This window comes from Lissotriton helveticus, chromosome 12 (genome assembly GCF_964261635.1).
Source record: "Lissotriton helveticus chromosome 12, aLisHel1.1, whole genome shotgun sequence".
NCBI classification, from domain to species: domain Eukaryota; kingdom Metazoa; phylum Chordata; class Amphibia; order Caudata; family Salamandridae; genus Lissotriton; species Lissotriton helveticus.
The window spans coordinates 902395461-902419303 of NC_136073.1; the positions used below are offsets into that span (position 1 = coordinate 902395461).

At 46.4% G+C, this 23843-nt stretch overlaps 1 protein-coding gene across 1 annotated transcript; it reads right to left on the reverse strand.

The window, feature by feature from the left end:
• Positions 1-779: 779 nt before the first annotated feature.
• Positions 780-23566, reverse strand: VMO1 (vitelline membrane outer layer 1 homolog). Its single transcript, XM_078668380.1, has 4 exons — positions 23287-23566; positions 16185-16300; positions 2847-3969; positions 780-2496 (listed from the first exon to the last, which is right to left on the reverse strand). Exons 1-3 carry the CDS (start codon positions 23500-23502, stop codon positions 3678-3680), a joined length of 624 nt encoding a protein of 207 aa, XP_078524506.1. The 5' UTR covers positions 23503-23566; the 3' UTR covers positions 780-2496; positions 2847-3677.
• Positions 23567-23843: the final 277 nt, after the last annotated feature.

Consider the following 23843-nt stretch of genomic DNA (forward strand, 5'->3'; position numbering starts at 1 on the left):
GTATGAGAATGAAACGCATGTGTGCATCTGCAGGAGATAATTTAACCCAAGAATAGAACACCTCTGTTCTGAATGGCTCATGTGCCTCAATAACGAAAGTAACATCCCGCCTAACGCCAAAGGACCGAATCTTCTAATTTTATAGCAAGTACGTTTCTGTAATTTCCCAAAATGTTTATAGTCCCTTCCTGCTCTGCTTCCTCCCTACTAGCACCAGCAGTGCCACCAGCACCAGTGTCTGCGGTTTTAGACAACATGGGTGGAAGTTTGTAGAGGACAGAGATAAGGTTTTGCACAATGTATGGAACTGTAATCCTTCAAGTTTGAATAAACCTAAAGACAATACAAAGGGTATACCTACTCAGCTGTGGCAGATTACCGTACCCACTCCAAACATCTCTGGGTAAATGTGAGTAGGGGAGTCTGAGAAAGCAAGAGTGAATGGCTCAGATTTGACTGTTAAATAAGAACCAAACCGATGTTTGTGGGGCCATGTTGTGTAGTTCCTATAAATCTATAGAGGATCAGCGTGTTTGGACAACATAAACTGTGGTATTAGTGTCCAGACAGATTCCAGACACCCTCAAAGGATATGTTAGCCATTAGACCAGCTAGCTCACTGAGCCCCTAACTTTACCAAGGAGGGAATAGTCTCTGGCAACTTTGGAACATGACAACCCTTGATCCCTCAGGGATCGTGGAAACAGTGCACTACTTTTCGCTCAGTCACTCGTGTTCAATTGGTCTAAGAGAAATACACAGAATAAACGATGGGGAAATTTTCAATAAGCATTTATTGAACCAGCGTGATTTTAGTATTAAATACGTCTGCCACAACCATTAGACAGAAACATATATATATGATTGCAAGCACTGGCAGAGTAAACAAAAGGTAGAATTCTTACATGGTGCTAAAACAGTGAACATATGCAGGCATATGGATACGTAGCAATGATCAAGCATACTCCTAAGATGCAAACCCTAAGTAAGTGTACCTAGTTGTACCTAGCATGTATGTAGGTGTGAAGCCAAGAATCATCTAGGAAAGAGCCAAACCCATTACCTGATGGGATGGAACCTAGGACCCCGTCTTGGTCTTGAGTTGGACACCCCTCAAGGGATGTCAGACCACTGCGAGCTGGAGTTTCTGTGTGCAGGGACTTCAGCGTCTCGTGTCAGTATGGAAGCTTCTCCCCTGGGCTGCCCAATGCAGACGTGGTGCTTATATACCCAAAAGGTACCCTCAAGGGTTCTACCTAGATGTGTAATGATACTGTGGGCCTGTTGTACAAGGATGACGATAGAGGTGACTTTTGTACCGAGTTATTATACAGAAGATGGTAATCCTGCTGTGATACTAAGAATCCTCATGCATAATAAATGAGGCTAGTTTTCGAAGAAAACCACGCAACATTTATTCAGCCCATAACTAGGCAAAAGTTTCAGTGCCAGAACCGTTATATAGACAAAGGTCGGGCAAATGTAGGTGAAAGGTTGTGCAGCTACCTAGGCCTATATTGAGGTACATTGGGGCTCATAACACTCCTTCTGTTTGGATGCCTACGATGACTGGTCATACGTCTTGCTAGGTAACCAAGCACCACTTAGTTAGTTGCAACTCCATGCTGCAATTCCCAGTGGCTGGGATTGGCATTGCCACATGGAATTCTAACTATTAAGAGTTAGACCCCTTGAAATGGGGATAACTGTGCGGACTCAGAATTAACAAGCAGAATTCTGCACAATGCCCCCTAATGCGAGGAGTTTTATGCTTCCATTTACAACTTTACCACCAGCTCCTCCTTGACCTCCCCAGATGGACTCACATCACACCGCACCTCAAGAAGCTCCACTGGCTCCCGATCGAGAAGAGATGTCAGTTCCAGATGCTGACCCGCGCATACAAAGCCCTGCACGACGAAAGATCAGCTCCACTTGACTGCTAATCAAGGGCCTATTGCTGATTGAACATTAGTCACATTAGATTGGGAGCTGATCTCACTGCATGATATCAGACTGGGAGGTGCAAGCACTGCAGTGTCACCAGACTGGGAGCTGAACTTACCATAGTGACATCACACTGGGATGTGCAAGAACTGCAGTGTCACCAGACTGGGAGCTGAAACTACTGTAGTGACCTCACACTGGGAGGTGCAAGCACTGCAGTGTCACCAGACTGGGGGCTGAACTTACCATAGTGACATCACACTGGGAGGTGCAAGAACTGCAGTGTCACCAGACTGGGAGCTGAACCTACTATGGTGACCTCACACTGGGAGGTGCAAACACTGCAGTGTCACCAGACTGGGGGCTGAACTTACCATAGTGACATCACGCTGGGAGGTGCAAGAACTGCAGTGTCACCAGACTGGGAGCTGAACCTACTGTAGTGACCTCACACTGGGAGGTGCAAACACTGCAGTGTCACCAGACTGGGGGCTGAACTTACCATAGTGACATCACGCTGGGAGCTGCAAGAACTGCAGTGTCACCAGACTGGGAGCTGAACCTACTGTAGTGACCTCACACTGGGAGGTGCAAACACTGCTGTGTCACCAGACTGGGGGCTGAACTTACCATAGTGACATCACGCTGGGAGGTGCAAGAACTGCAGTGTCACCAGACTGGGAGCTGAACCTACTGTAGTGACCTCACACTGGGAGGTGCAAACACTGCAGTGTCACCAGACTGGGGGCTGAACTTACCATAGTGACATCACGCTGGGAGGTGCAAGCACTGCAGTGTAACACACTGGGTGCTGAACCTACTGTAGTGACATCACACTGGGAGGTGCAAGCACTGCAGTGTCACCATACTGGGGGGTGAACTTACCATAGTGGCATCACACTGGGAGGTGCAAGAACTGCAGTGTCACCAGACTGGGAGCTGAACCTACTGTAGTGACCTCACACTGGGAGGTGCAAGCACTGCAGTGTCACCAGACTGGGAGCTGAACCTACTGTAGTGACCTCACACTGGGAGGTGCAAACACTGCAGTGTCACCATACTGGGGGCTGAACTTACCATAGTGACATCACACTGGGAGGTGCAAGAACTGCAGTGTCACCAGACTGGGAGCTGAACCTACTGTAGTTAATCACACTCAGAGCTGCATGCACTCCAGTGACATCATACTTAGAGCTGCATGCACATCAGTGACATCACACAGTGAACTGTCCTCACTGGATGACATTATGATTGGAGCTGCACTTTCTGTAGTGACATGCAGGATGCTGTCTTCACTTGAGTGAGACTGGGGGGACTAAATAGAGTGGGGTGGGGAGATACTCTATGTAAAAGAACACTCACACACAAATATGCCAACTACAATGTAGACACCAACAGTGATGTAAAAGAATGTTAAAGTGTGACATAGGAAAAAATAATACAAGAAAACACAGATAAGATACTAACAGGCAGGACACTCTTGCACCTAGAGATGATTATGATAGTAGGAAGTATAGAAGAAACTGTGAAAGGCTGGTTCCTCCTGAAGGACATTGGGTCTGAGAATAGGCAGTCACGTGAATGATGGCGCTGTCACGTGACTTACTGTGCCCCCAGGCCTGCTGCCCAATCCGAGTCCCCAGCCGGCCAGAATGCTCAGATCCACCTCTACAAACAAGCATTGGCCAGTGCACGCTGAGGTGGGTGGGTGCACTCGGAGTAGTGCAGCATCAGACGCAGCAGTAGAACCGTACGTCGTTCAGGCCGGTGTCGTCGCTCAATCCCCGCTCACTCTCCATCTGCGTCTCCAGGCCGCAGATGGCCTTCGAGCAGTTATCGCTCCAAGGCCCGTAGTTGCCCCAGCTCAGACCCTGGCCCTCCACCACGTGGCCCTCCGTGCACCTGAACTTGATGTTGTTGGCTGCCGTGTCATCGCCAATGCCTTGGGAGGACTCCACCCTCAGGGAGAAAGCCGTGAGGAAGCCACGCGGGCACCAGACCGGGGTTGTCCAAGACCCCAACCTGCAGAGAAACAGGAGAAGACATGGTCAATGGAGGTCCAAGCCACCAATCTACAGACACCTCATGCTTTGCAACCCTGGAGCCAGTGCCTCAGTGTGTAGAATCAGTCTTTTGGAGGCCCAGATCACGAGTCCGCGGACTAGCCGTTTAGGAGTTCTGACGGCTCCCTTAGTGGCCAGTGGCTGCGAAGGGACTACTTAGCAGAATACAGGAGAAATCAAACTAATTAGAAATCTGTTGACATTGAACAATATGTTGGAATCTGAAGTTATGAGAATGAAATGAGGGGCTGTCAATATTTCATCTAAAGCTGTTCTTGCAGTTTTCTGTTTTAAATCTCTAGTGAGACAGCACCTCCCTCAGCTATACGACTGAACTCTGCAGGGCACTGCAGGTTCATGGTTGGACAAGAGGTACCCAGAGTTCTTCAACAGCTTGCACGTGCACACTTGTTGGAAAGCGAACTGGACCACACCTTATTTAGGCACCTTAAGAGCTATACATCACGCAACACATGAGCGTATTCCCCTGTAAAGGCGTAAAATAAACTAGAAAGCAAGCAGCCAACTAGACACAGTTATCACTGATACAACAATAGATCACTGTATACTTAATTTTCTTGCATCTCACATCATGTTGATCAACATAAGAGAGCAGACAGATTGGGTTGGATTTCTGAATAAATAGACCAAGTGATGTTTACTGAGCACCAATCAAAAGATGGGAAGCATAGCCCCTGTCTTTCAGACCACTGAAGGATGCCTGATTTTGACTGATTACAGGATTAATTCTGATTACAGGAACTGTCAGCAGAAGCCCTTTTCTGTTATTCTTAACTGCACTACTGTGAAGAAGACTGAAGTTCAAAATCCTCTTATCATGGCTGAAACGTGTCGACAAACTAGTTTGTGTTTTTGTAAACTTATATGAAGAGGACTGGTAGTCGGCACAGAGCATGAACACGCTGAGTTCCCATTGGTTTAGTAATGGTATAAAACAAAATTGCAGTATAAATACAGTGAAAATGCAGCAGTAACCTCAATACTGAAAAAGCCCTCACCAATACCCTTTATGTCTCTTAACGTCTGCCCATTGCGAGGCAACTGTGGGGGGAAAACTGTGAACATTCTGGAAAAGCACTATGTTTACATCTTAAGGCTCCTACAGTGGAGTTTTGTATTCTGTGTTTTGCTCCTTCTGGCTTTCATGCCAGACGTGGCACAGAGACATCTTTAAAAACCAACACCGTACCTACTGTTGCAGAGACTGGAGTTGGAATAGTAAATTATACTATTCCAACATCCAGCGCCCCCTACAGCAAGTCATTGTAACGACTTGTGTTGTAATGATATGCCATGTAACAACGAGGTCGGTGTAACGACCGCGTTTGTAATAGCATGCGATGTATCGCATGCGATGTAACGTTACATATTCTGAAGAAGCAGTGCTGTGCACTTGTGCCCTCCCATCCCCCTCCCTGGGGTGGGGGCCAGTCCAACAAAATTGCCAGGGCTGCTTTGGGTTCCCAGTCCGGCCTTGATGAGACATGATTAGAATTACCACCACCAGCGTCATAGGTACAGAAAGCACGCTCTCTAAACTGCCTACTAATAAATGTTTGATCGCTGTCAAAAAACAAGTATCACATCTACGACCTTCTCACTGACACATAATCTGATTTACTCTTCAGAACTGAATCAATGTTGGGAGATGGTATGGCTCCAGTCTTGCATGAAGCCGTTCCTCAAGGCAATAAACCTATCACGCAAAACTGTATAGGCAAAACAGGAGGTGGCCTAACTGTTGTATTCAAGTAGACATTAAATATCCCTAAAGAGGATGACGTCTCCATACAAGGTTGCGAGACCCTTTTCACCAGATGCAATCCTACACCATCTTCCTCCTGTAACTTCCTGCTCCTTAACAGACCTCCACCAAGCAAGGCGACATTCCCAGACACACTTCTAGACACAGTTTCAAACCTGATAACAATACAATCCAACCTATGCATTCTGGGTGACCTCAACATTTGGTTTGACAAACCCAATATCCCCCATCTCAAAACCATGATTGCTGGCCTAGACACACTGAACCTACATCAGATCGTCCGAAAACCGACACACATCGCTGGACTCATCCTAGATGTCATTTTTGCTAATGCAGAACTAGTTACCTTTCAAACAATGACTCCAGTCACATGGTTAGACCACTATTTGCTTGCTTTCCAACATAAAACAACACAAAGCAATATACCTAAAAACACCTTACATGCATCCACCTATCGACCGTGGAACAAACGCAATTTGGAACACTTAGAAACATAGCTAACAACCAGTACAGATCTAGACACAATACATTTCATTAAAAAAACTATACGAGTGGCTACAGGAGGCTTTTGATAACCTAATACCACTAAGAATGACACAACAGAACAAAAGAAAAAACAGAGAGAGATACTGAGCTAATAGAGATAAAAAAAGAAAATTATAAAACTGCAATGTGCCTGGCTCAAAACAAACACCAACGAAGACAAACTTCACCTACAGAAACTTAACAGATTAAACAAGTCAGCTATGAAAAAAGCAAACAAAATTCTTTTCAGACAAAATTCAAAATGCTAAATGCGCAAATATAGAATTCTATAAAATTCTCAGTGAATTTCTTAAACCAAATTGCGTGGAAGGAGCTCATCCTGTTACTCAAGATTTCACAGACAAACTGGCAAATCATTACACAACCAAAGCAGACACCTTGGACTTCTATTTAAAACAAAGAAAAAACGCCAGCACTGACCCTTTTCCAAAACCACTATCCAAGAATACTCGAATTCAGCCTCTCCATTCCTTCCAACAAATTTCACACGATTAATTTATAGACCTGGTCAAAGCAAGCTGGCCTGCCGGCAACCCTTCTGACCTGTGTCCACCACAAACCTTCAAGAAAATTCTTCTAAATACCTCTGCTGCCACTCCAGTAAGAAGAATCATCAACAATTCCTTAACTACAGGAATATTTGAAGAAGACCTGAAAAACTACAGACCAATTAAAAATGGTCCTTTCCCAGGCTAACTGATAGAAAGAGCAGCATTCACCCAGATGTCACAATTCATTGAAGATAATTCCATTCTTTCAGACTTCCCAACAGAATTCCATCCAAGAAGAGCCACAGAATCTGCCCTCATTTCCATCTGGGATGAACTTAAGAACAAAGTTGACAGAAACAGGGTGGCCGTACTGCTCCTCTTGGACCTCTCAGCTGCCTTTGACACGGTTGACCGTGACACTCTGATACAAAGTCTCTATGAAGCCAGCATAGAGGGGACTGCTCTAGACTGGATTGCGTCCTACCTTTGAAACAGAACTAATGTCATCCATACCCCACCTTTCTCGTCCAAACCCTACTCCTCAAAAGCAGGGGTCCCTCAAGGTTATATCATCTCGCCCATGCTTTTCAACATTTAAATGAAGTAATCACCGGCACTGATCAATCAATTTCACCTCACATGCTATAACTATGCAGATGACACACAAATACTCCCTTAACTGGAAAGCCCCAAAGACATTGGAAACGTACACATTTTTAGTTGTCTCAGAGCCGTGGATCAGTGGATGACTTGGAGCCATCTCAAATTGAATGCTTCCAAAACAGAAATGCTCACATGTGGCGATTGGAAAAATTATGACCCACTCGCCGCCTGGCCTGAAGATCTGGGATCACCACTAAAGTATTGCAGGAAGTAAGAAACCTCGGAATGATCATGGACTTCAAGATATCAATGAACGCCCAAGTGGAGAAACTAGCAAGATCAAGCTTCATTACTATAAAAGCTCTGGGACGCATTTTCCCTAACCCTGGGCGGTGAACTCCGCTCCGCTTGCGAAGTTTGCGGAGTTTTCCGAACTCCGCGCTACGCAGAGCTCACGGAGTTACCAAACACTCCGCTCCGCGATGCAGAGCAGAGTTTTTTCCCTCGCTCGTGTTCGTCAACGTCATGTTGGCGACTGCGAGCAAGGAAAATCAACCTGCCGGCGAGATTTTTCCACGTTCGCGATCGGCAACATCAAGTTGACGAGCACGCGCGTGGAAAATAAACATCCCGGTGAGATTTCTCAGCGCGGGTGGGTCAGGTTTTTCATTGCGAGTGGTCGCATATGCTAGCGACCGGTCGCGTTGAGAAACTACCCGTTCGCGTTGAGAAAGCTGCCGCTCGCATACAAATCTACGCGAGCAGCAGAAAGAAAAAGCAGCGCGTGCTTTCATTGTGTAGGTTACCGTTCGCGATGCTTGCACAGTGCGGACAAGCATCGGTACTGTGCAGACACTGCTAATGGCATTTTTTTTACAAAACTCTGCAACTCCGCGAGCTCCGCGTAGTGCTGCAGAGTTTTTTTACCACTTTGCAGAGTTCCACGTAGCGCAACTCCGCAAACTCAACCCAGGGTTAATTTCCCCCCAACTGGGATTTCCGCAAAATGTCCAGGCTACCATCTCCCTTGTTCTGTCCAAACTCGATTACGTCAATAACCTCTACCACGAATCACGTTTAACGACTATGAAAAGACTACAATGTATTCAGAACTCTGCTGCCAGACTACTCTTACATATAAAGCCAGAAGACTATCTGCCTGATTCATGTACGGGCCGTTTTGCGTGGCCCTAATAGCGAATCATAGCGACTCGCTATTGAGGACACGCAAAACGGCATTCATGTAGGAATTGCTAAATAAATAGCGATTCCTACATGTTCTCTATTTGCGAGTAGAAATTTGCTACTCGCAAAAAAAGGAATAACTCCCCATTCATTCCTATGGGCCAAAAGGCCCATAGGAATGAATGGGGAGTATCCCTCATTTGCGAGTAGCAATTTGCTACTCGCAAATCAGATAGCGATTTTAAGGGTGCCAGGGGTGTCCAAAGGACACCCTGTAGCACCCCTAAAATGCACATTTGAACAGGTGTTGCGCACACACATGTCCAAAGGACATGTGTGTGTGCAACATGCAACTTAGAAAAATGCTTTTAAAAGCATTTTTCTGAGTTTTTGCTATTTACCGAGAGATCTGACCTCTCGGTAAATAGCGGCCCAAAAGTGCAAAATCGCAATTTTTTATTGTGTCTTGAATAGCATTTGAGGAATCTCTATTAGAGATTCCTTAAATGCCATTCCTCGCAAATATGCGAATTCTTAAATAGCGATTTTTGCATTTGGGATGATGAATACCAAATGCAAAAATCGCACTCGCAAAGGGCCAGATTCTCAGAATCTGGCCCTTTTGCGAGCGCTTTTAGCTACATGAATCAGGCTGTTAATCTTCCCTGCCTCGAAAGCCCTGCATTGGTTACCGTTTACCACAAGATCCACGTTCAAGCTGCTTTGCATCACCCACAAAGCAATACATGGAACAGGAACCCTCCTCATCAGGAATAATATCACCAAATATATTCAGCAGAGGAACCTCCACTCTAGAGGGGCACCTCGCCTCAAAATCCCTCTGTACAAGAAAAAATACATGGGTGGCACATCCTTCTCTGTTCAAGCAGCCAGACTATGGAACTCAGTACCACTGAACATAAGATCTACGGATAACCACCTTATCTTCAGAAGACTACTCAAGAGTTGGCTCTTCCCCACATAACCACCATACTTTAAACTAAATATTCAGCATATCCCTCTGTATATAAGCATTTATTTGGACCATAGATGTGTACCTACATATGTGTATTACTTTGTATAAACGTGTTTAATAATGATGTTTTTAAATATATAGATATTTGTTACTTCTGCTTCGCAAATGTACATATTACTTGTGGTTATATTATTCTATGTTTAACCTGTATATAGGGGACTGCATCAATTAGTAAATCTTTTATCATCATTATTTATCTACAATTGCTTCAATATTGAATTGTAAATAAACCAATTAACTTAAAGTACAGAAACACTTGAAAGTTTGAGTTTATGAAATACAACTTAAATCTACGTATATAACCTTCCTTATACATATATACCTTCCATGAATGTATGTATCTTTATATTGTATTTCTTTGCTTCTAATTCAGCATCTCCAATGCACTACCCTATATCTGACCCTATACCTCTCTCAATATGTTCTCTACCTCAACTCTCTGACTCTTCTCAAACCTCATTCTACGACTCTGTCCAATGCATTACCCTAAACCTCTCTCAATATATCCTCTACCTCCACTCTCTCTCTCTCTCACTCATCCCAAACCCCATTCCTTTACTATGATCCCCAAAATAACCCTTTCTGGACTCTTTCCTACTCTATCCCTCCTTGCATCATCTCATACCACTTTAATATTCAGAGCTTCCAAACAAGCCTTTCTAAACCCTTCCCTCTGACTCTTTCTCCTCCATCTCCCCTTCACTCATCCCAAACCTCCTCCTCTAAATCTCTCCCTCTTCTATCTCTCCACTATCCATTTCAATCCCAATAAAAGTTCAACATGTCCACCACTCAAATGAATTTCATATTTCCGTACACTAATTCCCCTCGAATCCTGTTTGGGTTCTTGAGTAGCCTGCTACCTGCCGAAAAGCACTTCAACATCTCATCAAGGGTAGCAAGCGCTATATAAATGCAAACCCTTCCCTCTCCTATCCCTCCACTATCCTTTTCAATCCAAATAACAGACTAACGTCCACCGCTCAAATTAATTTCATATTCCTCTATACAAATTCACCACTAATCCTTTTTGGGTTTCTGAGTAGCGTGCTACCCGCTGAAAAGTACTTCAATACCTAATCAGGGTAGCTAGCACTATATATAGGAAAACCCTCCCCTCTTCTATCCCTCCACTATCCTTTTTAATCCAAATAACAGACTAACATGTCCACCGCTCAAATTAATTTTATATTCCCCTATACTAATTCACCACTAATCTTTTTTGGGTTCCTGAGTAGCGTGTTACTCACTGAAAAGCACTTCAACACCTCATCAGGGTAGCAAGCGCTATATAAATGCAAACCCTTTCCTCTTCTAACCCTCTGCTTTCCTTTTCAATCCAAATAACAGACTAACGTCCATCGCTCAAATTAATTTAATATTTCACTATACTAATTCACCACTAATGCTTTTTGAGCCCCAGAGTAGTGTGCTGTTCATCGAAAAAGCGCTTTGACACCTCATCATGGGTAGCAAGCGCTATATAAATGCAATTACAATTACACTGCCCCCACAGAGGCTGAGTTACCACTGAGCCTGACAGACTCAGGGCTCAGCTGCCTGACCGAGACATGATTTGAGGCCTGGAAGCACCATAACCCCCATGAGGTGTTTTTTTTTAGACTGTAAGAACTCCTCTTCTTTCATGCAATATTGCTGAGGTGGCAATTGGAATGACTTTAACTAACCGTGCTTCCTTCACCAAAGACTTCTGGACTGTTCTTTTGTGTCACTCTAATAATTGTCTGATTGTGTCAGGAAGGTGAACTGACTTTGCTCCGGTTCCACGCTCTGCATCAGGTCAGAGCCAGTGGGGGCTTCACTATATAGCAGGGCCGCTGGAATTCTGCAATTTTGTGGCTCTAGTTTTGCACATAATTATGGATTTGTAGTGTTGGCCACATAAATCGATAATCTGCTGCATAATCTACTGATTTTAACAAAAAAAATATTGGGCCATATTATCAAGCAAGGGCGATACATTATCTCCGCTTTTATCGGCAGGAAACTGCCGCTAAAGTGGCGATAATGGGCTTGAAAATATGTCCTTGTGAATTCCCATAGAAGCCCAGGTTCCAGTGTTAACCTGTACAAAAAAATGGTACTGCAATAAAATATATAGCATTAGACCGCACAATTTTCCTTTTCTTGCCGCATAATGTGGTCAACACTGCTGCATAATTTGGCCCACCCCTGCCGCATAACTACAGTGACTATGCTCTACAGATCTCTTAGCATTAGATGCTAACATGCAAAGGTGAGTGCCGGGCTCGCGCAGCACCCAGGCTTTCAAGTGAAGTCGCCAAAGAGGAGTCTCTGATGGTAGTGAGTCACTACAGCACCTTCTTTTGGGCCTCCATATCTCTGACTTTCACTCACCCTCATCGGTTAGGGATCGTTAGTGACTCACGGCCAGGTAACTCCTGGAAATCTATTGTTTATTTAATTAGTGGTAACTTTAACGAAAAAGACGGTGGCATCAGATTGTTGGTTCCAAATGAGACGGTTGCCCTGAGAATAACTGAAGTGGTCCACAGTCATTAAACAACCATTGTTAAAGCCAATCGGTCTCAGTTAGCATTTCATACTCGTGAGGCCGCTGGTTTATATTTATGACTCCCGGTTTTATGGTATTTTTGTTGTTGTCATTTCCATCTGTATTTATCCATATTTTTTTTTTGTCAACTTTATCTGTATTTATCCATGTTTATTATGGGTTTTGTGAAAAAAAGTAAAGCTGAAACTAGTATATTTCCACATTTATTTAACCAATAAATATGCAGTCATGCTTGAATGCCTGCCAGGTTTAGGTGATCTGACCAACCTCAGAAGATAAATCTATGCACTTATATGAAAATATGCACATTTCAGTAACAGCCTGGTGCATAGCTACTGCTGTTTAAGCCTCTTCACTAAAATTCCTTTATTTTTTAGCCTCCTTACCTATCAATTCACATAGTTATTGGCCTGGCAGTCATGGCAAAGTGTATTTAGAATCACTCAAAAAAAACACTCAATTTTCATTTTTATCCACATTTAAAAATAAACACAGGCAGAAAATAAATGGTTTTCTGTCTGTATTTATCTGTAAAAATCAGTAAAAATGGAAAACAGGGAGCCTTATTTATAATAGTCTATCAGAGATGAGGTTGTATCGTCCACATTTCTGCGACAGTTTTTCTAGTGACCACTAGGGGGCACCGAAAGGCAGCAAACTGGTGAATAAAGTTGGCTCTGTTTGAAAAGCTTTGTTGGCAGCAGGAAGAATGACCCATCTGGCAACAGCTGGAGCTGTCTGTGGTGAGATCTCAACAGTGACTTCTTAGACTGTGCGGCCCTTCAACAGGCGTTTCCCCAGTGACATTTCAGCTCAGCCAACTTACACCGCAAGGAGAGAGAATAGCTTAATTGGCTAGTTTATGGATTTGCAAGGGCTTGGGTAGCTTCCTAAATTCTAATAGATCCAAGGGCCAGAGAGGAGCAGAGCCCACTTACTGTTGCTACCCTCAGAGTGGACTGGAGGACGTCACTAGTGGTCACCGAAGGTGGATATGCAAGACGTAGACACAGAGCACACTTATAACAACACACCGGGGCCTGTTCACAAACTGCATTTGCAGTTTGTGAGTAATATTGCAATAGCACTACTCCCATATCGCAAAATGCTACTCGTAAACCTATGTGTGGAGACCATCGCCTCTCGCGCCGTTTCTATGTGGAGATCTCCACCGATGAGTGAACAGTTACTAGTAGTAATTTTGCATTTGTAAATCCATTTCATGAGGCTCCACCCCCTGAAGTGCCGCAGGACTGTAAATATATGTAATGTAATGTAATGTAATGTAATGAGATTTCTAAAGCTCATGGCTGCCCGTGAGCGTCCCAGCGCTAACAGACGATCCAAAAAAGATCAGGCGAGTGCGGGAGAAGGAGGTTACGGGAACAGCCAAGTCTTTAGAAGCTTCCGGAAGGGCAGGAGATTGTGTTGGGCACGGAGGTCAAGAGGGAGAGCGTTCCACAACTTGGACGCATGATGGGAAAAACGCCGGCCTCCGGAGCGTGCTTTCTTGATCCTGGGTACCTGGGTCAAGCAGACATTAGAGGATCGAAGGGTCCCAGACGTGGTACGCGGGACAACCAGGTCCTTGAGGATCGGCGGGGCTTTTCCATGAAGGATCTTGTGGGTTAGGCACAGGGCCTTGAACTGCACCCTTTGCAGAGCCGGCAGCCAATGTAGTGCTCTAATCGCTGGTTTAGCCGAGCAGCGGTGCTTGGTGTCAGTAAGAATCCGGGCAGCGGCGTTTTGCACAACCTGTAGCCTAGCTGTAACTTTCGTCGGGGCGCCAAGATACAGGGCGTTTCCTTAGTCCAGTCTGGACAGGATAAGGCCCTGTATGAGGAGCTTTCTTGACTGGAAAGGGAGCAGGGGGAGGATCCTGCGAGCAGTACGTAGTAGACCAAAGCAAGTTCCTGCTGTTTTCCTTGCCTGGGTGTTTAAGGTGAGGTTATGATCAAGCCAAATCCCCAAACTTTTGATGTCTGCTTTGGGGGTTGGGGGCGGGCCCATACACGGGGGCCACAAAGACTCCGGACGGAAGTGAGACTGGTTGCCCATCACCATTATCTCCGTCTTGTCGCCGTTAAGTTTTAAATGGGATGTGTTCATCCAGCTGACTATGTCCCCCAGGCAGGAATACAGATCGATGGAGAGATTTTCCTGCCGGCTGAGGGAGACAACCAGCTGGGTGTCATCCGCGTAGGTCAGAAGTTTGATTCCAAATACAGTTTCCACCTTATGACCCTGAATCTTCACCCATTGAAGCAGGGAGGCAGAAGCGCTGTGGATGAGGGACCTCAACCAAGCTTGGAGGCGCAGCATCCTCCCAACGGAAGAAACACCTCGCCCAGCGGGGTGTCGAACCAGGCCCCAATGTACTGAAGATCCCAAGAGGGAAGAAGAGGACATTTCCAAGCCCAGCAGGAAGAGCAAAGAGTCCGACAATGTAGGGAGCAGACGCCCTGCAAACACACCATGAAGCCAATATCCACAGCATGCCCCATCCATGTCCACAGGACAGGAAACAAAGCAGGATGTGCTGGGGAGGGCTAGGCTCCTGTAGTCCCAGTGGAGGTGGGTGTGGCTTGGTCGCATTTCCTGATTTGTTTCCTGTCTTGGGACTGGGTGACTAACCTCAAGGGCTAAGGACTGGGTCGGGGGCGAGGGACGTCGAGGTAATGATACGTTATAATGCATACATTTCTGGAAATGTAGCCACAAACTACGCGCTTACCCATCTTGACCTATTCATTTAATTCATTCTGTCACTTTTCTATCTTCTTTCTTACCTTTTATCCTTCATTTATTCTTTCTGGTACTGTTTCCTTCCCTTTATTATTCATTCTTTTTTCTATTCATCTTTCCCACGTTCTATCATTCACTCTTTCCATGCCTGCTTTCCTTCTTTCTGTGCATTACAGTCTTGTTTCATTTCTTTCATTCCATCTCTCCTTTCTCCTTTCTGTTCTTGCATTATTTTGTTTCCTTTCCTCCTTACCTACCTGTCTTTCCTTCCTTCATACTATTTGTACACCTTCTCTACTTCAATTCTTTCTTCTCATCTTCGTTCCTTGCTTTTATCGTCCTACCTTCCATCCCCTGTCCCTTCTTTACACGTTTCTTGCCATATTTCCAATATGTCCTTCTCATTTCCTGCTTTCCTCCTTATTGTTTCCTCTTTTCACTTTTCTTTCTTTGCTGCTTCTGTTTTTCATCATGCTACTTTTCTCTCTATCCTATTATTGTATGTGTTCTTTGTTCCCTATTTGACTTCTTCGACAGCGTTACATGTGAGCCGGTAATTGCAGACGGGGTCTGCTGAAACTCATATTTGGGGACCGGCAGGTATTTTTCCTCAACAAACTTTGATCTAGAGCAAGAGAGAGAAAACAATGCAATGGGGGACAGAAGAGATAGAGAAAGGGGGAAAGAGACTGGAAAAGAAAGAATGAGAAAGTACTTTCAAGAGATAAGAAGACAGGGGTTGTCTCGTGGTGGATGAAAGAGTCATGAGGTGGAATCAAGACTATGCAGCCTGAGTATTCCGCACCCCAATGTTTGACAGTCCCAGCATCGGGCTCTTAAACAATACTTTGGGCCCCGGCACTTATTCCTTTACCAATTAGGCACTATTCTTCTAAACCTAAAGCCCCCAACCCATAGTTGTGCATTACATATTTATTCTGTTGTGTTTATTAGCTTCTGCTCTTGTCCAGCCAGTCCCAGATCACAGTTAAGATGGATGAAAACATACAATTATCCTGCCCCAGTGGCACCCCTGCTGAAGCTGGTATATAGGGTGCTTCAATAGGGGCAGGTCCTGGAATTAAAAAGGCCTGCTAAGACCCAGATCTGATAAGTGAAATATTGTTAAGATGCCGGGTCATTCTGCTACTGCAGGGGTTTGTATGACCACACACTGAGGCTACAGGTCCCAGGCCCATGCTGAAAGAGAGCTGATGGAACTTGCCGGCCAGCCCCGGACTGCACGTCTTGGATCTTCTTGGCGGAGGAATCCTGTGAGCAGTGCAAGCGGATCCCGTTCAGGGCAGTGTCGTCCCTTAGCTTCCCCTGTGGTTTCTGCACCTGAAGAAGAAAAGCCTGGTTAGATCCTGGAGCAGGCGGGTCACTGAGAAGGGCTTTGTGAAAATAAACTGCAAATATTGTGTGGGTTATGCTAATATACTCTCATATAGCATTGTGTTAGTAACAGGACATCTGGCCCTGAATACATCAACAGCATGGATCAAATATGGACGCCATGTTATATGGGCTCGCGGTTTCTGTAACACTGAACATGCTTGCCTATGTTCATGACTTCCGTAGGCCTGGCAGCCTCAGGGCTCAGGGGTGTACCTTACACATTTCCTAGCAAAGCATTCTCACTTAAAGAAACCTGGTCGAGTGTGAGCAGGTGTTAGAACTGGGGGTCTATAGTTGGCAATGGTATACATCTTTGTCCAAATAGGGACCCTTGCTTCTAGTCAGGGTAAGGGGCTACACTTCTAAAACAACCCCGGCTCACCGCTTGGTAGCTTGGTACGAGCAGACAGGCTTATCTCAGAGGCAGTGTGTAAAGCATTTGTGAACACATACAGTAATACAGTGAAAACACTACAAAGGGACACTGCACCAGTTTAGAAAAATAAGTAATCTTTACTAGACTTTACACAAGATCAAACAACAAAAATCCACAATATTGTGACACTTTATTCTCACAGTACCTGGGATGCCTAACGCAAAACAAACAAAAGGGTCGCAGGGAAGGTGATGCGTTGGTTCCTTACACTCAGGGGAGTGGATGCGTTGGTTCCTTACTGCTGCGCAGGGGAGTTGGGGCTCGCTTCCTTACTGTGTGGGGAGTTGACGCGCTGGTTTCTTACTGCGATCCGATGCGATGACGCACTGGTGCGATGCAACAAAATGGCATCTTGGTTACGGTGCGACAATGTAGATGCGATGCGTGCACGCCCGACGGCCTTGCGGTGACTCGATGAACTTCTGAGCCTTGACAGGCCCTGCGACACTCTTCTCTGGTGATGCGACGGTGACTTCTGTGGCGGTAGCACGCTTCTCCGGTGATACAACGTGCTTCGATGATGCGATGGTGACAGCGGCAGTGGCGGCACGCTTACTCGGCGATGCGACGACAACTACTGCGGCGGCGACACGTTTCTTCTGTGTTGAGTCGCGCTTCCAGCTCCCAGTGACAAGCAGTCTCTTAGAAGGCCCAGCACAACATCAGGCACTACAATTGCCAGCAAGGGATTTCAGGGAGGAGCTGGTGGTGAAGTCAAGTATCCCTGCGACTTCAGGCAGAAGGCAAGCACAGATCAAGCCATTGGCGATTCCTCTTTAAGATGATGAAAGCGCAATCAGTCCTTTTTCTCCTTTCTTTGGCAATGAAGCAACCACTGCAAGCCAACCCCCAAAACACACAGCACAGGGGCAGTCTCCTCCTTCAGCTTCCTGGTTCTTCTCCTCAGCAAAGGTTTGCCTTGATTCCCAGAAGTGATCTAAAGTTCTGGGGTCTGGGTCCCCCCTTTTATACACACAAATCCTTTGTCTCTGAAGGCAGGGAGTGTCTGTACCTAGTCCAAACCAGTGCTGGGTGCACTCTGCCAGTGCACAACTTCTTCCTTTGTCAGTGTGGGCCAGGGTCATCAGACACACCACAGAAGGTGGAGCCAGCATTGTGGAAGGCAGGCACAGTCCTATTCAGGCCCAGGTGCTACTCCTCCCACCACTCTACATGCAGATAGGTCTATTCAGCCTAGTGCTGACTCACCCTGCCTCCTGGAGCCCCCCAGCCACTCATAAACCAAACATGGAATACAGAAGCTAGCAGAGATAGGCTGGATGGTTAGGCAAGAAAATACCTACTTCCTAAAAGTGGTATTTTCAAACACAGAATGTTAAAACCAACTTCACTAAAAGATGTATTTTATCATTCTGAGTTCAGGCATACTAAACTTGAAATTCTACCTAGTTCCCTGAGTCAGTTAGGATTATAAGATGTTATAATCAAATTGCCCATTCTGGCCTATGGGAACAGGTGGCCATGCAATAGTGAAAAACGAAATTGGCTGTAATTCACTATCAGGACATGCCACAAACATCAGGGCATGTCCTACCTTTTACATATAATGCATCCTGCCCATGGGGGTACCTTGGGCCTACCTTAGGGGTGACCAACATGTAGAAAAGGGAAGGTTTGGGGGCTGGCAAGCGGGTGCACTGGCAGGCCTGAGTCACATTTTACAAGCTGCTTCTGTGGGTGGCACAATCAGTGCTGCAAGCCCATCAGTAGCCTTCAATTTACAGGTCCTGGGCACAAGCGGTGCACTGTACTAGGGTCTGACCAGTAAACCAAATAAGCCAAATATGTAGTTACTAATCCATTACAATACTTTACAATAGGGAGCACTTGCACTTTGGCACTGATTAGCAGTGGCAAAGTGCCTAAAGCATCTAGACCAGCAGGAGGCAACAGCAAAAAAATGGAAGGGAGACCCACGCCAATGGTGCCAGGTCTAACAGCGGGGTTTTATGGGACTGAGGATATGGTGAGAGCTCTGCATGTGGGTTCTATCCGCCCGTCAATGCTTCCTTGATTGTAGGAGCCTGCCGCCTGCACATTTGGGGCGTGTTTGCTGATATTAACAATTTTCTGTCAGATGATTAAACTTCATTTACGTGTTTTGAGAGAAAACCTACATATCCTCGCCTAATTGTCTATGAGTTTTAGCTCTAAGCACCAAGTGGCCGTTTCCTGGCGAGAGGCCTGATCCATTTGTAGGGCAGTTGTCTTTGATCTCTTGCCTTCCTGTCTGTTGGTTTGTATTAAACTGTCGTCAGACTTTAGACTTCCAGACATGTTGTGCTTTATTTGTAGCTGCTTGTTATGACTCACGATGTGGATCGCATTGTGTCCAATTGAAGAATTATTGGACAACCTCTTTACTTCCTGTTCCAGCAAAGATTCTGGAAACCTACCCAAACTCTCACCTCAGTGCCTACCTGAAGGATCACCATCTACTTTATGGCTCACAACATGGATTTAGAAGCCTCCATTGTATGGAAACAGCATTGACGGCCGTATTCAACAATATCCGTACTCAAGTAGACGCAGGGCATACCACCCTGCTTTTTCTACTTGACCTCATCGCAGCCTTTGATACCCTGTCTCTGTAGATGCTGGTTGAACGCCTCGGAGGGATAGGTATCGGGGGCTCGGCCTAGGGGCTCCTTTCTTCCTTTCTTAGTGAGCAGGCACAAGTGGTGAAATTTGGCCAATTCTACTCAGCCTCCAAACCCCTGTTGTGCGGTATTCCGCAGGGCTCATCCCTGAGTCCAACACTTTTTAATATTTATGTTGCCCAACTTGCTAAGGTGGTACGATCCTATGGGTTAGAGGTGTTGTCCTAAGCGGACGACACCCAAGTAATGGTGTCCATCTCTCACAGTATTAGATATTCTGCCCTTAAGTTCTGGAACTGCATGCAGGCCGTCTCCTCTTGGGTGGTGGACGTTTTTTTGAAACTGAAAGGTGAGAAGACTGAGGTCCTAACTTTTGGCAGTAAACAGGAGATCTGGTCCAGCGACTGGTGGCCGGATGCGCTCGGCTCCTGTCCCTGCCCAGTATCCCATGGGAAAAACCGAGGGGTCATAGTGGATAATTTACTCCAGGCCCGGACTGGCCGTTGAAGGCACCGGGCAATCCCCCAGTCGGCTGCGAGGGTGGGGGCCGGTTTTGGGCCCCAGGGGGCCGGTTTTGTTACAGGGTCGTTTTTTGCAGCATAGCTGCAAAAACGGCACTGTAACAAAATCGGCCGAAAACCGGCCCTAGCAAAGAGAGCAGTCACACCCCCCAACCCCCTGGGGGGGGGGGGGGGCGGCCGAGCACTTTGCCAGGGCCGGTTTCGGTTCCCAGTCCGGCCCTGATTTACTCTCCCTCAATTTGCAGGTCAGCAGAACGGTGTCCACATGCTTCGGGATTATCAGGATCCTCAGAAAGATTTCCCACTTCCTCTCCTTTGATGCACGTAAGCAGGCCGTCATTGCCTATGGGTACGTGCAGATTGGACTATTGTAATGCCCTTTATTTGGGCATTAACAAAGGCCTGGTGTGACGTCTGCAGTTGGTGCAGAATGCTGCGGCCAGGCTGGTGATGAACCTACCGAAATATCATTCAGTCACAGCCTCCATTGAGTTGCTGCAGTGGCTGCCTTTGGACCATAGAATCCTCTTCAAAGATTATGCCTGACTCATGACGCAGACTATGTCTCAGGCCCAGAGGGGATTAAGGCTTTTTTCCATCGCTATGTTCCTAGCAGACAGCTCCGGTCCTCAGATAAAAATCTGCTAGCAGTACCGAGGTTTAAGAAGGTAAAATGGGGAGGTGGAGCCTTCTCCTCTGCTGCCGCTAGACTGTGGAACTCCCTCCCGGAAGACCTTTCAAGTCAGGTGGCCCATCCTCTCTTCCGTAAAGCCTTGAAGACCTGGCTTTTCTCACAGACCTCAGTATGAGCACGTCTTTCTATCTGCCCTCGCAGGTCCGCAAATAGTGCCTTGATGCCCTTGGGCTAAGTTCGGGCTTCACAAGTTCAATATTCATTCATTCATTCATTTAGTGGCCAGAGCTTCCACTGGATCCAGTGACCGGAGCTTCCACAGGGTCCAGTGCCCAGAGCTTCCATAGGATCCAGTGACCATTGATTCCACAGGATCCAATGACCAGAACTTCCACTGGATCCAGTGACCATAGCTCCCAATGGATCCAGTGGGCATAGCTTCCACCGGATCTAGTGACCAAAGCTTACACTGGATCCAGTGACCATAGCTTCCACTGGATTCACTGACTGGAGCTTCCACAGGATCCAGTGACCATATATGCCATAGGAATCAGTTATGGGTATCATAGGTTTCACTGGATCCAGTAACCATAGCTTCCACTGGATTAAGTGACCATAGCTTGCTATGGATCCAGTGAACATAGCATCCTCAGTATACAGTGGCTGGTGTTTCCACAGGATCCATTAGCCATAGCTTCCACTGGACCCAGTGACCGTAGCTTCCACTGGATCCAGTGACTGTAGCTTACACTGGACCCAGTGGGCATAGCTTCTACAGGATCCAACAACCAGAGCTTCCACTGGATCCAGTGACCAAAGCTCCCAATGGATTAAGTGACCATAGCTTGCTATGGATCCAGTGAACATAGCATCATCAGTATACAGTGGCTGGTGTTTCCACAGGATCCATTAGCCATAGCTTCCACTGGACCCAGTGACCGTAGCTTCCACTGGACCCAGTGACCGTAGCTTCCACTGGACCCAGTGACCGTAGCTTCCACTGGATCCAGTGACTGTAGCTTACACTGGATCCAGTGGGCATAGCTTCTACAGGATCCAACAACCAGAGCTTCCACTGGATCCAGTGACCATAGCTCCCAATGGATCCAGTGGGCATAGCTTCTACTGGATTCAGTGACTGGAGCTTACACTGGATCCAGTGACCATAGCTTCTACTGGATTCAGTGACTGGAGCTTCCACCGGATCCAGTGACCATAGCTTCCACTGGATTCAGTGACTGGAGATTCCACAGGATCCAGTGACCATATATGCCATAGGAAGCAGTTATGGGTATCATAGGTTTCACTGGACCCAGTTACCATAGCTTCCACTGGATTAAGCGACCATAGCTTGCTATGGATCCAGCGGCTGTTGCTTCCACTGGATTCAGTGACTGGAGCTTCCACTGGATTAAGCGACCATAGCTTGCTATGGATCCAGCGGCTGTTGCTTCCACTGGATTAAGTGACCATAGCTTGCTATGGATCCAGTGAACATAGCATCCTCAGTATACAGTGGCTGTTGTTTCCACAGGATCCATTAGCCATAGCTTCCACTGGACCCAGTGGGGGTTGCTTGCACTGGATACAGTGACCGTAGCTTACACTGGATCCAGTGGGCATAGCTTCTACAGGATCCAATGACCAGAGCTTCCACTGGATCCAGTGACCAAAGCTCTTAATGGATCCAGTGGGCATAGCTTCTACAGGATCCAATGACCAGAGCTTCCACTGGATCCAGTGACCAAAGCTCTTAATGGATCCAGTGGGCATAGCTTCCACTGGATCCAGTGACCAGAGCTCTTAATGGATCCAGTGGGCATAGCTTCCACAGGATCCAGTGACCAAAGCTTACACTGGATTCAGTGGGCATAGCTTCCTCTGGATCCAGTGACCATAGCTTTCTCAGGATCAAGTTGCTTTAGCTTCCACAGAATCCAGTGGGCATGGCTTCCAAAGGATCCGGTGACCATAGCTTCCACATCATCCAGTTATCCTAGGATCCACTGTGGTCACAGCTGCCCCTGGATCCAGTGACTATAGTTCTCACAGGATCTAGTTATCATAGGTTCCACTGGATCCAGCAGCTATAGCTTACACTGGATCCAGTGCCCACAGCTCTCACTGGATCCAGTGCCCATAGCTTCCACGGGATCCAATCACCATAGATTCCACTGGATCCATTTAGACAAGCCTACCCATGTACTTGTTAAATAAAAATAATAATTGAGATCAGTAACTTCAGCACAGTGAGAAACAATCACTGGCATCTGAAAGCAGCTCAAAGAAGCAGCTGGAATCAATGCGGCATTTCTCCAGCGGTGGCCAGGACAGGTTGCCAGGCGTACGGCAAGTTTTTATTTACATGGACACAGAGAAGCAAGATCACAAGAGACTTTCAGTGAGAGAAGACTTCTGCACAGACCCAGAATGTTATTGTACCTCTGCTGGCTTAAACAATTGTCCAACCTTGTATGGTGGGACGCGGGTGGACAGAGAGTCGTGAGACCCTTCTCCTCGCTTGTCGTGCTTTCGAAGCTGCTATACCCCGTAGGATGAGGGACTTCGGGACTGAAACCCAACAATAGTTGACTGTTGGTTCAATAACAACTGAAATCCACAGTCTTACACCTGGGTAAATTGTAAATGGACCAATCGATTGGTGGATCAATCCACCAATGTGTCAGTTTCACGCCTCACACACTGTTTCCATTTACCTTCAAGGAGAACCCGTAAGCGAAGTATCCTTCGGGGCACATCTCAGGCTTCTGCCACTCCCCCCAGCGGCCTCCATTGGGGACGGTCAGGATGGACTTGTACTCGCGGTTGACCATTCGATCGCTCTGAACTTTACCACCACCAAGGATAAGGAAAAGCAGAGCCAACCAGATTGAGGATGGTGTGTCGCGCATGCTGAGATCTGCGGGGCTCATGACTACGTACAAGGTGGTAGTGGGTATGAAGACACTCTGCCTCTCTCTGACTTTATATCCCTCTCTGAACACAAGGAGCCCTTGGAAATCCCTCCATGGCATGCGTAAGCATCTCTTATCAAGCAGGATTAACTGATTTCACAAGCTGGTCTTCACTCCAAAGGTCTTAACTTCCTTCTGGGCAGAGGAGACATTTTGTTTATGAACATGATCAGTTCTGCCCAGTAGTCACTGAGTGTAGATTGCATCATCCATCGCCTTCAAATGCTCTTTTCTATCTGTTCAGAGACCATGAAAATCTATGATGTTGTCCAACAGGAAGAGATTAAACTATCAGGAGT

What these genes read in the sequence shown, in the direction of transcription:
- VMO1 (XM_078668380.1), bottom strand. Translation starts at nt 23,502, where the DNA reads ATGAGCCCCGCAGATCTCAGCATGCGCGACACACCATCCTCAATCTGG. An exon ending in CTTACGGGTTCTCCTTGAAG is followed by an intron (nt 16,301 to 23,286) that starts GTAAATGGAAAC and finishes TTTCTTCTTCAG; the next exon opens with GTGCAGAAACCACAGGGGAA. An exon ending in GTGCAGTCCGGGGCTGGCCG is followed by an intron (nt 3,970 to 16,184) that starts GCAAGTTCCATC and finishes GTTTCTCTGCAG; the next exon opens with GTTGGGGTCTTGGACAACCC.